General features: G+C 39.6%; 1 protein-coding gene across 1 annotated transcript in view; it reads left to right on the forward strand.

Annotated features, from left to right (window-relative positions):
• The first annotated feature begins 526 nt into the window (after positions 1-526).
• Positions 527-14,760, forward strand: part of SDK1 (sidekick cell adhesion molecule 1) — a 376,424-nt gene continuing 362,190 nt past the window's right edge. Inside the window, exon 1 of the mRNA XM_021549399.3 lies at positions 527-1,927. Coding sequence (XP_021405074.1) covers positions 1,468-1,927 — 460 coding nt within the window. The 5' untranslated portion in view covers positions 527-1,467. The remainder of the gene's footprint in view (positions 1,928-14,760) is intronic.

The raw sequence follows: 14,760 nt of genomic DNA on the forward strand, positions 1-14,760 counted from the left end.
CCCGCTGGTGAGGTGTAGGTCAGGGGAAGGTGGGCTGAGGCGCTGTGGGCGGGAGAGCCGTGCGGGGAGCCGGGAGGTGAGCCAGCAGCGCCGCTGCCGGTTCGGAGGGAGCCGAGGGGGAGCCGGGACGCGGGGCGGGGACGCCGAGGTGGGCGCGGGGGGATGGCGGGGCGCGGGCAGGGTCGCGCCGCGCCGCCGCCTGAGGCGGTGAGGAAAGTTGAGGCGGCTTTCGGGGGCCGGGGCGAGCCGGCGGGGCTCGTGTTTGATCAACTTCGCGCCTAGGTGCTTTGTTTTTAACTCGCCTTTATCCTCGGTGCTTCTTTTATAACTACTCCTTTCCTTTCTTTTAACAAGTAGAGGGGGGAGGGAATCTCCCACGAAAGTTTTCCCTTCACGGAAGGCGGGACTGAAACAATACCCCGATGCTTTGTTCAAATATAAAACCTCCAGCGCTTGCTTTCCCTTTTTTTTTTTTTTTTTTTTTTTTTTTTTCGGTTGGGTTTTATTGCCGCCGCTGCCGCTGTTGTGATCGCGCTTTCCCCCTTGTGTTTACAGCGCCTGTGAGGGAGAGACGCTCGGAGGAAGGACCGGGATCCCTGGGCTGCATCAGCGCCGAGAGCAGGAGCCCGGCTCAGCAGAGCTGCGAGGATTTCACCTTGTTGCTGTTTGTTTCGGGAGATTTTCTCTCCCCCCACCCCGGACACTGTCCAGCTGAGGGTTTGCTTCCTTGCTGCGTCCACAACCGGCCAGAGAAAAAGCGCTTTCCCACTTAGAGGTGATTTTTGTCGCGGTCTCCCTGCTAGGAAGGGATCGGTACCAGCCTTCGAGGAGAGAGACCGGATCAACTGAGGTTTTCCCTACCTCCGGCTGAACGTGAGGAGTTCAAGTGACACCGGCACCGGCCTGTGGCTGCCTGACTGCACAGCGAGCTGGAATCACAGCCAGAGCTGCTTGATTTACCTGCTCGAGAACCCTGCAAACCCTTCTATTGACGGTAGAGATTTGTATTCCAAGGAAAATCGGATTAATATAAACTATGCAGAGCTTTGCGGGGATATCGGGAGACTACTCTGTCTGCATGGCTAATCTTGAAATTGTCTGAAATAAATCCTTAGCGCAAGGAATAACGAGACACTTTCAATTAGTTTTTTTTTTTCTCTTGTCGCTTTTTTCCCACCCCCCCTTCTGCGAGAATTTAACACTTCCATCGGAGGGTTTTTACAGGAGGATGGGACACATGCTGGAGAACTCACCACGCTCCACAAAAATGACGGGGTTAACAGTTTCCATCACTGTTGCAGTATAAAAGGTTCTCTTTGGATTGTCTGCTGGTGGCTGCTAAGATGGATCAGTTTCTCCCTGTTCCTGTTTGCGATGTGCTGAAGGATCCGGATTTACTGAAATACTGACGCCTATGAACTTACTCCCTCTCTGCTGAAGGCATTGGATGTGACAGTGCAGAGAAACATGTGTTTCACATTTCTGACTGGTTGTTTTGGTGCAATCAATACCTCCACAAGAAACATTGACTTAGGTGGCGACTGTCATAGCGGGAGGCACACGGAGCGCTGCTCCCGGCTTGCAGGCGGAGCGAGCACAAATCAAAGAGCCCGCCGATCCTGGCGAGTGGGGGCTTCGCTTCCCCCCAAAGCGCGGGGCACCGGCTTCCGACCCTCCACAGAGAGCCCGGCCCGCGGGTGCGGAATGAGCGATGACCAAAGCGCTGGCAGGAGTGGCAGCCAGTCGGATCGGATGGGCATCAGTGAGGCAACACCGGTTGAAAGAAAGGTGGATCGCGAAATTATTGCCCGAAGGAATAGCAGGCGAGGCGGAATGATGATAAAGTTAAACTTCTGTTTCATCTTCTGTCGGGGATGGTGGGCGTTTCTGTTGCTTCAGCTCCACATGTTGCAAGCACTGGCACAAGGTAGGGCTAGAGACATTTTTTGTTTATAGAAATGCTGCATCTGCCTTCTGAGAGGAAGGGAATCTTGCGCGGGTACAGAGAAACCCTTTTACTTTCATCCTTATCAGAGATAAACTGCAGAATTTGCACTGAGCTGATTCATGTAGGAATGGTCTTTTCTTACACACAATCGTCTCTTTATGGAGCAGGGATTTGCAAACTGTACCTACATGTTTCTCTCCCTTTCTAGTCTTATCCTTACCCTATCCCAACCTCCCACGGAGACTCACAATCCCTATCAGCATCAAACCTGCTTTTTAAATTTACTTAAATGCATCCGTGCTGTTCTTTCAGGCAGCAAAAGAGTTAACTGCTGGTTTTGTGTGTGTGTGTCTCTGTGTCTGTGTGTGTGTGTTTAAAACCACTGTGCTCTGAGATAAGTTATTAGGAGAAGGGGAGTCATAAATCCTCCGACTAGAACTAAACCAGGCATGTTAAAAGGAATTCTTTAAACATATGAGCACTATTCTATGTGAGCCTCGGTCTCAGCATTGTTCATTTCTTTTGGATTGCCAAGTAACATTTACCCGAGACAAAAACTGCAATTGATTCGTATCTGAGCATTTCCACATCAGAGATCCTTGCAGTCAAATGAGTCACTTGTAAACGAAGGGTCAGAGTCGACCAATAGACTTTAAATACCAAGTGTCAGTCACTTTGCATGTAAATTCCCTTCTCAAAAATTGCCAAATGTAGCCTAATTCTTAATAATCCTTTGACAGAGTAAACAATAAATGGCAGGCAGAAGCATTACAGTTGGCTGCGCCAAATAACACGCTGAACAAACGCAGCTTTCACTTTCTTTGCTGGGTTGAGTTTTATTGCTGTGTGCATTGTCTGGCTGAAGTGGGGTGTACTGGACAATGCAGAACTGTATCGTGTGGCACCAGGAGTTAGTTATTAAAAGCGGAAGTTCATACTCCATGAAGGGGAATAGTCTTTGTGTTTTAGCTCTTTGTTTTCAAGTATTTCACGGGGAACAACGGTGCATTCAGTTGTAAGAAGTGGATGGGGCTGTGTGTTGAGGAAGAGGAGTTGGAAGCCAAGTCTGCTGTAGTTTGTCTGCTCTGGGTTTACTGCTGCATCCTCAGAAAGTTTGGAGCCGCAGGATACATAAGAGATTTAATCCAGTGTTTTATATGGACTCCACCCTCATAAACCTTTCTCAGTGCTTTGTTTATGCTGTCACTGCTATTCCCAAATTACTTTTGCTGAGGCCTGCAAGCCCTAACAGGGTATTGTTATCCTGAAACAAGCCATACCTGACATAATTATCTCTGCAAATTAAAATTCACGTCACTTTTTGCTTTTTTTCTTTTGGTAGTTGCTGTTGATAGGCGCCAATATGATACTTCATGTTGACAGATAAATGCTGATGATTCTTGCTGTTTACATTTAAAAAGGAAAAATCATAAAAGGTAGTTTTAAGTGCCAGGGATTCAGGGATCATTTTAGATGCCAGCTTTTCTATGGTTAGTAGTAAACTAGCCATTTTACTGGATTAAAAGTGAATTGAAACTTTTGTTTAGCACATAGTAGAGTGTAATTTTTCAATAGTTTATTTCAGATTACTCAGCATTTGCAGTAGTATCAATTTCAGTTACTGTATGTCTCAGGGAGTTACGTAGTCCCTGAAAAAAGTCCTTACACCAAGTTAGTTTTAAGTAACTAAGAGTATTTAAGGCAAGGAGGGGAAGGAAAGAGAATAAGATGTTATTTCTGAAAAATATTGGGGCAGATAAAGCTATGAAGTGTAGAAGACATGAAACAATGAATGCAGAAACAAAATACATTGTAATTTTTATATAATGCTGAAGATTACAGTTAGTCTTCTTAAGGATTATTTGACACATAAACCAGTGTGGAGGTTTGGATGTGGAGGGCTTTTATTGGAATTTCACAAAATTTGTATTAATTTATAACTTGTGGTTCTTTTTGCACTCTGAATTCTAATAGATTCTAAGTCATTCATCACTTTTATGCAAAAATTTACTTTGAGAGAAGATGACAATATAAAAGACTTTCATGAAAATGGAAATTCTGCTACAGCCACAGACGTTTCTAATGGAATGATGTGGTCATATGCATGAGAGAATTACATGACTTCAATCTTTTTATAAAATAAAAAAATGAACATTCTAAATATATGGGCCATGGCTCTTCTGAATGAATCATAATACAAAGCTATAACCAGCTAATGTTTCCATAATAACTATCCCAGCATTATTAAAGACATAAGAGGTATTTCAGGCATACTGAAATGCAGGTTCTTCACTCCTAGGAAACAGATCAGGTAAAGTTGTTGAGATAAGTAGCTTACACTTCAAGGTGAACAGAAGAAATGAGTTTCAGCTGCAACAGTTTGGTTGAGTATTCTCTAAACTTGAATGATCATCCATGTGAAAGCTGATCTTGTAGTGAACTGTAGACAGAACCACTTGTAAATTCATTTTGTGCTTAGGTCTTCAGCTGTTCTGTCTTCTGATAGTTGGCTTACATATTTCAGGGTAAAATTTATCTGCTTTCTTCTTCCTTTTTAAAGTGAGTTTAATGAGTCTAAAATGTACATTGGGTTGTTGTCCGGAGTAATGAAGGATTCTCTTTGAACCTTAGTGTTGTTGTGCAGACCTTGGCACAGTGGGAGTGACTTTCCAGGTACAGAAGACAAAGTGGATTTGTGGCCTGTCCCAGGCTGGGAATGGAGCTCCCACTCCTGTGATGGCCAGGGCTCTGCACAGGGCCCCTTCACATTGGGGGTGTGTCTGCACTGGCCCATCTCAGCAAAACTAACCTGTAAGAGTCCCCAAACTGTTGCACATTCCTTTGTTTACTCAGCTCACTCTGCCTGCTGGCCTCTGCCACCAGCCCCCTTTTCATGGCATTTTTATTAAATGATGTATGAGATGCTAGTTAGCCTCAAGTCATCGTGTGTCATCAAATAGTGATGAGATGCTAATTGATAATCACTATAATTATCAAATTAGACTTTGTGAGGTGGTAGTAGGAATGAATCATTTGGCCCCAGTGGCTGCCTACTGTACTTGGAGGAACATCCTCCTGCAGAGTCTGGCTCAGGGGTCTGCATGCCTGGGCAGAGTCCTGGGAATACACAGAGCTCCTGCAGCTTTGGAATTTATTCCTTATGTATGAGATTAACAAACACCGATGCCTACTGAGGTACAAAATGTTTACTAAACTACTGGAATATTTGTATGGAAATAGAAAAATTCTGCTTATTTAAAATAGGTTGGAAGTTGCTAGAGGCGACTCTACATGCATCTTAATGGATTTAAGTACCTTCCCAATGTCTACCTTTTGTTGAGGAATGAAAGAATACTTTGAAAATATATTTCTTTGGGTTGATAGCTGTTGTTCAGAAAGATTTTAAAATAGATAAAAGCAGAGCAGAGCTTTAAGCTTCTCCAGCAGGAGCCTGGTAGCTTTAAATATTAAGAAAGAGAAGCCTGTCTGATTTTTCTTAGTTTTATAGCAATGGAACTCTAATCTTTTTATGGTACTTAATCAAATCTGTATTCAGAATTCTACAAATACCTGGATGTACATTTAAGGTGATATTGATATGCATTATACTTTGAAAGAAGCCATAACCCAGTAGATAGATGAAAATGTTTCTGGGGCCCAACTTCCTTAATTCAAATATTTGATCTGGGGTATTATAAATATGCTGAGAGTAAGAAGCTTTTTCAAACCAATTTCAAATTCATTAGGTGCAGAGATAATAAACAATGTGCATAGAGTATTTGGTTGTTAGAAGGATGGATAGATGGTAAAATATTAGGGCAATACCTACTGGAGAGTGAAAAAGATTATGAATTGAATGTAGAAGGAACCATTTCTAATTACAAAAGACTGTTATTCTCTATTGGAAACTCAAGATTTTGTATTGCCTTTTGTCACTATTGGACACAAAATGAGTACACAGAAGCTTGATAAGTTTGAAAGAGAAAAAGAGCTAATTTTATTTCTGACTTTGCAATATACAGAATTCTAAAAGTGACAGTGGATTGGAAGATGAAATTGTTACTTCTCCAACCACACTGGTCAAACTAATAGTCTATCAATTCTCTTCTCTTACAAAGAAGACTGTAAAACAATGATTATTTTTTTACATAAAGAGTGTGCGAGAACTCTAGTAGAAACATGCAAACATTAGAAGGTATAGACAACTTTTAAAAGAACTTCAAAACTTTTAAAAGTACTATAAAAGAAAACTTAACACTTAGAAATCAGGGCAACAGCCTTTTGTGCTTCTTTTCTTTAGATGAGCATTTAAAGTATGTGCTAGTTTTAAAGCAGTTGAATTTTTTGTGTATATAATTATAATAATTAAGCAATTGATTTGGAGGAGTAGATCCAGGCCCAGTCTAAATAGAACTGGGGTGGAGATAGTTGGCATTTTCTGTGGCCAGATCATGCGACTTCTCACTCTCTCTACTGTGGTAACTCTTGGTTTGCTTTATATGTTTATATTTTGCTGGAAAAGTACCTATTCTTAAGACTTCTTAGAGCAAGTTCAAAGAGCTGTGAGCACATAATATTAACATCCCAAGTGCAGTGTTTCAGATGATTCCTTGAGAGTGCAGTGTAATGGTCCTGGTAGAGCTGAAGGGAGACCATAAGTAATGGGTGTTTATAATCATTGTGTTCATGCACTGCCAGGAGATGCTCAGAGCAGGAATGGCCTGGGTGTGGAGAGAGGCTGTGGTAGCTCTGCTCTGTGGCTTTCACCTCTCTTAAGAAGAACAGAAGGCAAATCTGTGTCCTTGAAAAGTTGTTCTGAAAGCTTCTGCCATCTCTGTGTGTAGTCATGTATTTTGAATAACAAAGGCAAATGTTGTCTAATATTTTAAAGATTGCTTTAACAAACCATAGAAATACTAAAACACAATTTCAAATGAGTTATCAGGAAGCTGTTAAGTGAAGGGATTGGGCTTTTGTAGATCTGAGAGGGATTTTGTTATTGTTTTATTGTTCTTATCACCATACATATACAAGTCTGGAACACATCCTTGACTCAAAAGATTTCCATGCATTTATCAACTTTCTATACAACTTTACCTGAACATCACATTCTGGATGGGCTGGTTATTTGGTCCAGCAGGACCTTTGTGCTGTGATGAATCTGTGGGCTGACTAGAGGCAATTAGATTCCTCATGGAGCAAAATTTTGTTCATGCTGAGTTCATTACAGAAATAGGCCTTTCTTCCTCCCTCTGCATATCTACATACATAGCATGCATTTAAATAGTTTTTAGGGAAAACAATTGATGATATGTTGATATTTTCAAGATTTTGTTTTCTTGAAGTTAAAACATATGAAAAAGAACAATTTTTGTAAGATTTGTGTAGAGATTATAAAATGCCAGAATAAGGTACCTTTGCATCTTTAATACAAATTCTTAATGTATGTACATTATGATTAAGTTGAAATTGTTACCTATTGTTTTTCCTGGCTACACAGTCAGAACTGAGACTGAGTGCTGCCCATTGATCAGTTTTTCAGTATTTTGTTTTCTTGTCAGTGCTTGGCTCCATCTTTCATTTGCTTGAAATCTTTTAAATTCAGCACAAGAAGACTTTTGTGTGAACCAAAGGAAGAACTGTTAGCAGCTATAGAGTTGCATTGGATTAGACTACTTACAGTTATTACAGCTGGAAAGCAAGTCATTGGTGAGATTTGTGTTCTATTTCTGACTATCAAGTGAATATTTTCTAGTGAATAAAGACTCTTCGCTGCACGTGCCTCAAAGATGACCCTTCACCATGCATAGAGCTCTAGTAGAACAAATATGTAACTTCATGGAAAGGCCTGTTCCCAAAGAACTTGGGGTTTCTGAAGTTCTATCTGCCCCTGCAGCACAGTAAGACTTTGCAATTCCTTTACAGACATGGCCTTTGGAATGTCACAGCCCCAAAAGGTTCAAAGGGTGACCGGGCTGAGAAGGGAGGAGCTTTTATTTTAAAGTGATACCAACTTCATTGCTTTTAAACATACATGACTGGGTTTGTAGGATCTGCTCATGGCACTGATTCTTGACTTCTAGCTGTATGTGATACTTGTACATCATATCTTGAGTATTTGTATTTATGGTTTACAAAAAGAGATATTTTTTTTTTGTTCTGGCTTTGCTACAGAAAATAACACATCTATTCCTAGAATAGACACTGGTCTGTTTCTAATTGTGTTTTAGCAGTGAAATGCCCGAGGTGGCACCCTCACTAAGATTAGAAATGTAGATCCATAGGCTTTTTAAGGGGAGTGTTTTTATTTTCCAGCTGTTCGGCTCCCTGGGCTAGCACAGACTTTGGTCACACAGGCATCAGGGACAATGCAAATGAGGTGACAGGACTGCCTGGACAGCCTGGCTGGGCCATGACCCTGGCAGCGTTCCTAAGATCAGCTTCAGCTGGGGGGGAGTTTTCCAACTCTGACAAAACACAAGGCAATGTACATGGCCTGACTTCTTACACATAGATGGAGGCTGCTGCACTCCATCTATATGGAGTGAAAATAGTGCAGTGAGGTGGTTTAGAAGGCTTAACTTTAGTTTTTTTTTCTCTGGAAGTCCCTTTCAGTGAGTTTTTCTCTCTGTTGGATGAAATCTTCCCAACCTGAGTTTATAAGGTAGATGCTAAATTTAAGTAATATAAAAATTCTCCTTAATCCTCTGATATCTCAATTATGTATGCTGGTGATAGGAATAATACTTTTTTTTTTCTCAAACAAAAAGAAACTTTGCAACTTAAGTTGCAAATTCCACCAGTATTACTTTTTAATGTTTCTATCTAATGAGCAGATTCAGAGGGTTAAAAAGGGGAGGTTTGACCTCCAACAACTCCGATTAAAGGAAGTCTTTAACAGCACTTAATGCAAGATGTGGAAGTGGATTGTGCAATCTTACGTCACACCATTCAGATAACTTTTGAAGTATCATTTTTATAAACAATAAAGCATTAGAGCTTTTTATGCAGATAATGTGATTCCTTAATCCTGTTTTTCTCATTTCCATGCTCTATTGCAGCAGCCTGAAGAGAAAGTTGATTCTGGTAGATAAATCAATATCCCTTAGGTCTCTTTAAACCACTTTATGGTCTTTTAAGCCCTAAGCCATATATTTTTCCTAATAAACTCCTTGGTCTAACATGTTACCTAAAAAATAATTTGTTGGGTATTGCTCTCTTGGACCAGAAAGTAGAGAATAACGATAACATAGCTCCAGTGTGTGTTGCCAGAGAGGACCCACATTGATTCCAGGCTGCAATTGAAGTTTGTAACTCATTATTACACAAAGAACCAGAAGATCTGGTGACATTGCTTTCATCCTCAGGTTCATATTTGTCAAATTTTGTGTATTTATTAGCTGAGAATGTTGTGGTTTTGGCATTGAGTTCATAGGAGATTAACTCAGTAGCAATGCTACTTTTTAAGAAGAGGTGCTAAGGAAATAATGGAACTATAGTGCAAATATTTAAAATCATTAGACACTTAGAAAAAACTATTTTGTTAAACTAGTGCTGTTTGCTCACCTAACATTTGTGTTAAGCACAGACTCAGTTCCAACACTCATTGCAGTCTTGCTGGTGCACTGGGGAATGAATGTCCTGTTTCTTATTTCTTATCTGCCAAGAAGTGCAAAGGCCATTCATGACTAAATACTTTGAAGTAACTAAATGGTATATGATTATTGGAAAAGAAATATATGGTGTAGTACCATACCTGCAGTTCAAGGATAATACATTTATCATACCATGGAACACATTGCTGGAGTATTGAAGTGCTTGGGTGGAGGTAAAGGGAATTCTGCATCAGGATTTCTAAATGAGTGTACTGAAAAGTTTAAATCCTCTTGAATCTGTGTGAAGAGGTACAACAAACAGTTTTCTTGTTTGTGACTGTTTTCTTTCCTTCTGGGTCAAGAGATTGAATACACCCAGATCTTACCTATCATGTGAATGTAACATTTGCAAACCAGCACCTTTGTGCTTTCTTCCCCACTGTCCCTGTTGTTGAGGAGAAAGTCATTAGCGCTTTTCTTTTATGTTGTGATGCATAAAAAAACTTTTGCAGCAGCTTTGCTGGTAGTGCTCTGGCAATAGTGCTGTGCCATGGAGAAGGCAGTGCTGTTGTTTGTGTGCACGTCCATCTGTGCGTCTCACCCTTCCCTCTGTTGTCTTTATCCCTTTGTCTCAGGCTGACACAGCCTCTACCCCGATGTGCTTCTGCTCTCAGATTAGTGCTCCTCCGTGCTGCTGTCTACATGTAATGTCTCCTGCCAGGGACAGGCTGAGGAGGAGGCTTAAACCCTCTGATTCTGCACTTGGGATGTGGAGCAGATCCTGCCTGTGGAGTGCTCCTCTCCCTGGGCACAGAGTGCCTTTTCTAGGACACGTGCATTGTGTTAAGCAGGGCTTTTATTGTGCTGGAGGCCTTGTCATCTGGAGAGCAGATGAGCAGGAAGACTGTTTATTGGTAGATTATCCCAGCATTTTTTTAAAATGTTAAGTAAGTCTAAGAGGCGAGAGATCAAGAACAGCAGCTCCTGTGTTACACCTTTTGCTGTTTTTGTTCCCATGAAGACATTAGATTTGTTTCTGAAGATGGAGTAACTGAAATTAAAAACCATTTTGATGCCACTTCAAGCACCAGGTTTTAAGATCAACTGATCTGTCATTTCTCTCTAGAATTTGTTTTGTTTTTACAAACATAACTGTTTACTTGTGAATAATATCAGATGTATCTTAAATTAAGAAAGTATGTGGATTATTGTTAAATTAGTTTCCTGCATTGGCCTGTGCAACCATAACTTTCTAAAATGCCATATTTTAGCTAGAAAGAACATTTTCTTTTTATCTTAAACTTCATTTTTAAGGTTGCGTGTTGTTTTCTTGCTTGGAACTTCTGTGCAAGGCTCTTAATTTTTAAGAACTAATGAGAGTTTAGTGTTTTGTTCTGGGTTTTTTCCTCCTCTTGAAAAGAATACATATTTTATATAGTAGCTTCATAAAATTAGTCGACTGAGAGAAGATGTTTCTTGTTCATAGAGCCTAATCATGCTAGTGCTCATTATCCATAGAACAAGGCTAAAATTTCACTTTTAGGTGTTCAATTTCAGGGAAATGGGAGAATAGGTCAATTGACTCTAGCTTAATTCAATTACAAGACAGGCCAGAGAAGCTATTGTTTAATGAAATCATCAACAGAAAAATTTCAAGTGACTCTCAAGATAAACCTCTCATTCATGCACAAGTTTGAAGCATCAGTGAATAACAAAGCAAGATTTATATTTTAGAAACTTTTTTTCAAGCTGCTTATGTAGTAACTAACATCTTCAAGTTTCTTTATACAAGTGTTGATAGCAATCTTGGATTTAATTAATTATATAGGGCTTATTATTAGCATTTAATGGGTCAAATATTGAAGCATATTTTTCTGAATCTTCAGTTAAGAATTCTGAGTCAATGGCACTCGTGTCAAACTCAGGATTTCAAGTGCTGGTAATTCAATGTTACATTCACTATGTAAATGCATCATAATTAAAATGATGCCTTGTCAATCCCATTCAGGTTTCTTGTGAGTATAATTTTCAGCTTTCATATACTGGATGTAGCTCTGTCTTCTGCTACTCAAAACCTGAACAAGACATATTTGTGGTGTACTGGTGTCAGTAAAAACCTTCAGTGTTAACTGTTGTGCCTGATTAAACTCAAAGGACATTAAAAACACTGCTAACCATCTTCTGTGCAAATGTTCACTAGAGTGGAGTAAGTGCTAGCTGTCACTTTATTAAAAATAATGGCTTAATTACTCATGTTTGCTTGAAATTCATTGCAGTGTAATCACTATTAGGCATTGGTGCTTTGGTAAATTATGGCATATTGCACATTTTCTGTAACCAATTAGTGAGTGTTGGTGTTGGGCACGTGCAGTGCACTCAGTTGTCACTCATTTCATTAACATCCAGATCTGTGTGGTTACCAGAAGACTTCTGTTGGAACTTTAAACACGTGACAAAGAAAATGAGGAGATTTTATATATATATATATATATATATATATATATATATATATATATATATATATATGTGAAACTCAGAAAAGACAGCAAATAAGTACAAGACAAAAGTTACAGTGCAGTTCTAAGCACATGTTCTTGCCTTGACTGAAAAGCTCCCCAAACCAGTACTAGAGCTGCCAGATATGGCATTCTCATAATTCAGCCAAATCTTCTATTCTGAGTGAAAGGCAAATGTTGCCTTCATACATATTTGCAGCTCTCTTCCAGACATCCAGCAGTCTCAGCTGTCTTGAAATTCTGGAGAATGGCTAAATGCAGAAAAAAATGTGTGTTTGCCTGCTTGTTTAGATGCTGCATCAAGGCAAATAGAGCACCAGACGCAGCTACTCAGAACTCATGTAGTAAGTTGGCAGTAGAATGTACTGTACAGATGAAGAACTGTCTGTAGTGATTGATATATTGGGTTTTTTTTGAAGTCTTCAGTGTGTTCAAGTCTTCTGAAGTCCCATTTCTGATGCTGGTCAGAAGTTCCTTTACTGTTCTGATTTTTGTAGATAGAGTATTTTTTGTGATTTAGATGCATATATTGCTGGATTTCAGATTTCTAGGCATGATTTGTGTTTAAGACTTGTTTTTTTTTCAAGTCCAGCTGGCAACTGAGTACCACAAAGCCACTCACTTCCCCCACCAGCAGTGGAATGGGGAAGAGGATTGGAAAAGTGAGAAAACTTGTGGGTTGAGATAAAGTCATTTTACCAGGTAAAGCAAAAGCAGTGTGTGCAAGCAAGGCAACCCAAGCTGTCCCTTCACATTGTCCCCTCAGCAGGCAAGTGCTCAGCCATCCCCAGGACAGCAGAGCTCATTGGTGATTAATGATGGCTTGGGAAAGCAAACACATCATTCCAGACATCCCCCATTCCTCCTTTCTCCAGCTTCCCATGCCAAGCATGACACCAGATGGTCTGGAATATCCTTGGGTCAGCTGTCCAGGCTGTGTCCATCCGAATTCCTTGTGCACCTCCAACCTCCTCGCTGGCAGGGTGGTTAAAAGCACTCCCTTCACTCTGTGCAAGGGCTGCCCAGCAATAACAAAATCATCTCTGTGTTATCAACGATTTCTTTTTCAGCACAAATCCAAAACACAGCCCCCTACCAGCCACTGTGAAGAAAATTGACTCATCCCCAGCTCAAACCAGCAAATGACTGCATCTGTAAATGCATTTTCATTTTGTACCTTGTATATTGGCTGAGAGAAACTGTATGAAATGGCATGATCTTAAATGGAGATCTCAAATCTCATAAATCTGCATTGTGAAATGTAATCATATTAGAGGCAGAACACTTGTGGTTTTTCAATTATAGTGGTGCTTTTTCATATCACTGTGTGTGAAGCAGTTCTGTCAGAAACAAAGAGTTCAGAGCTCTCAGACATCATCTTTGAAGAAACAGCTAAAGGCAACAGGTTTCAAGCTCTTTGAAGCCTTTTCTCTTTGAGTCTTTGTTAAAGGATGGTCTCTCAAAACTACTGGTCACTTACTAAGTCTGTTTTTAAGTTTGTGGGGAATCACATGAAGTGCATTATTACATATTCATGTAGCACAGAAAGGCGTATATTTCGTAGTATAGTGCACATTTGTATTTTATAACTTGCAGAAATTCAGTTAATTGCAGTGAATGCTTTCAGTAGGAGGAGCCCATCTCAACTAATATAAAAAGGAAGGGTAAGATTTGTATGAGTTAATTGAATATGATAACAAATGTAATTGTCCTAATAGAACAATGTGATGTATGAAAGCAAGACATTTTAATTTTAACCTACATTTTGTAGAGATTACATGTTAGAAACATTCTCTGACATAGTGCTTTATACTTTAAACAGTTTTGAAGAGTTACAAGATTTAAATATTTGTATTGTAGTTACAAGATTCTTAATTTTCCTTTAGGCATTTAAAAGCTTTAGTTGTGTTGGGATGATTTTAAATCTTGTTTGGTAGAAGAATTAATGTATACAATGGGGTTTATTAATAAGTGTTACTGAAGTTATACAGATTCATTCCAATGAAGTTCTTCAGTGTCAATGTGTAAACTGCTCTCCTCTTCTTACTGTCACTTTTTTTTTTTTCACTTCAACAAATGTAGGGGATTCTGTGTGAAGGATGTGTTTCAGCAGGTTTCAGGAACTGAGATATTGGTCTGTCCCCTCACTCAGATTGGTAATGGAAGTAATACGGTTTCCAGGTGAAAAGTCTGTTGAAATGTAAGGATTTTATGATTAAATACTTTACTTTTGAGATACACAGGTTTCATAGCAGTTCTTAATAAAGCCAAGGAGCCCCATGTTTTGGTTTCAATTTTATTTTTATGGTTGCTTTTTTGCTGCTTTTTTGGGTTGGTTTCTTTTATGTCGTAATCTTGCTCTGTATAACAGGTTTAAGAAAATAAACAGAACAGATTGTTGACATGATAAAAACCATGGTACATTTTTAAACAGAAATTTTGTTTGAACCAGGAAAAGATAAGACATGAGTCAGTATCTTCATATGTATTTGAAGGAAATATGTACAGTAAGGAAAAAAATGTAGTATGTTTTGACTAATGTTGCTTATCAAGTTGCACAGAGCAGTGTGATGGCTCCTCAAGTTGGTAAAAGCCATAACCATCAATCTTATACTGCGTATGTGTGAGCTATTTAATAAAATTAGATATTTTTTCCAAGTCTTAAATCTTATTAGTTGTTTATGAAGATGTTCCAGACAGA

Source organism: Lonchura striata, chromosome 16 (assembly GCF_046129695.1).
Source record: "Lonchura striata isolate bLonStr1 chromosome 16, bLonStr1.mat, whole genome shotgun sequence".
NCBI lineage: Eukaryota > Metazoa > Chordata > Aves > Passeriformes > Estrildidae > Lonchura > Lonchura striata.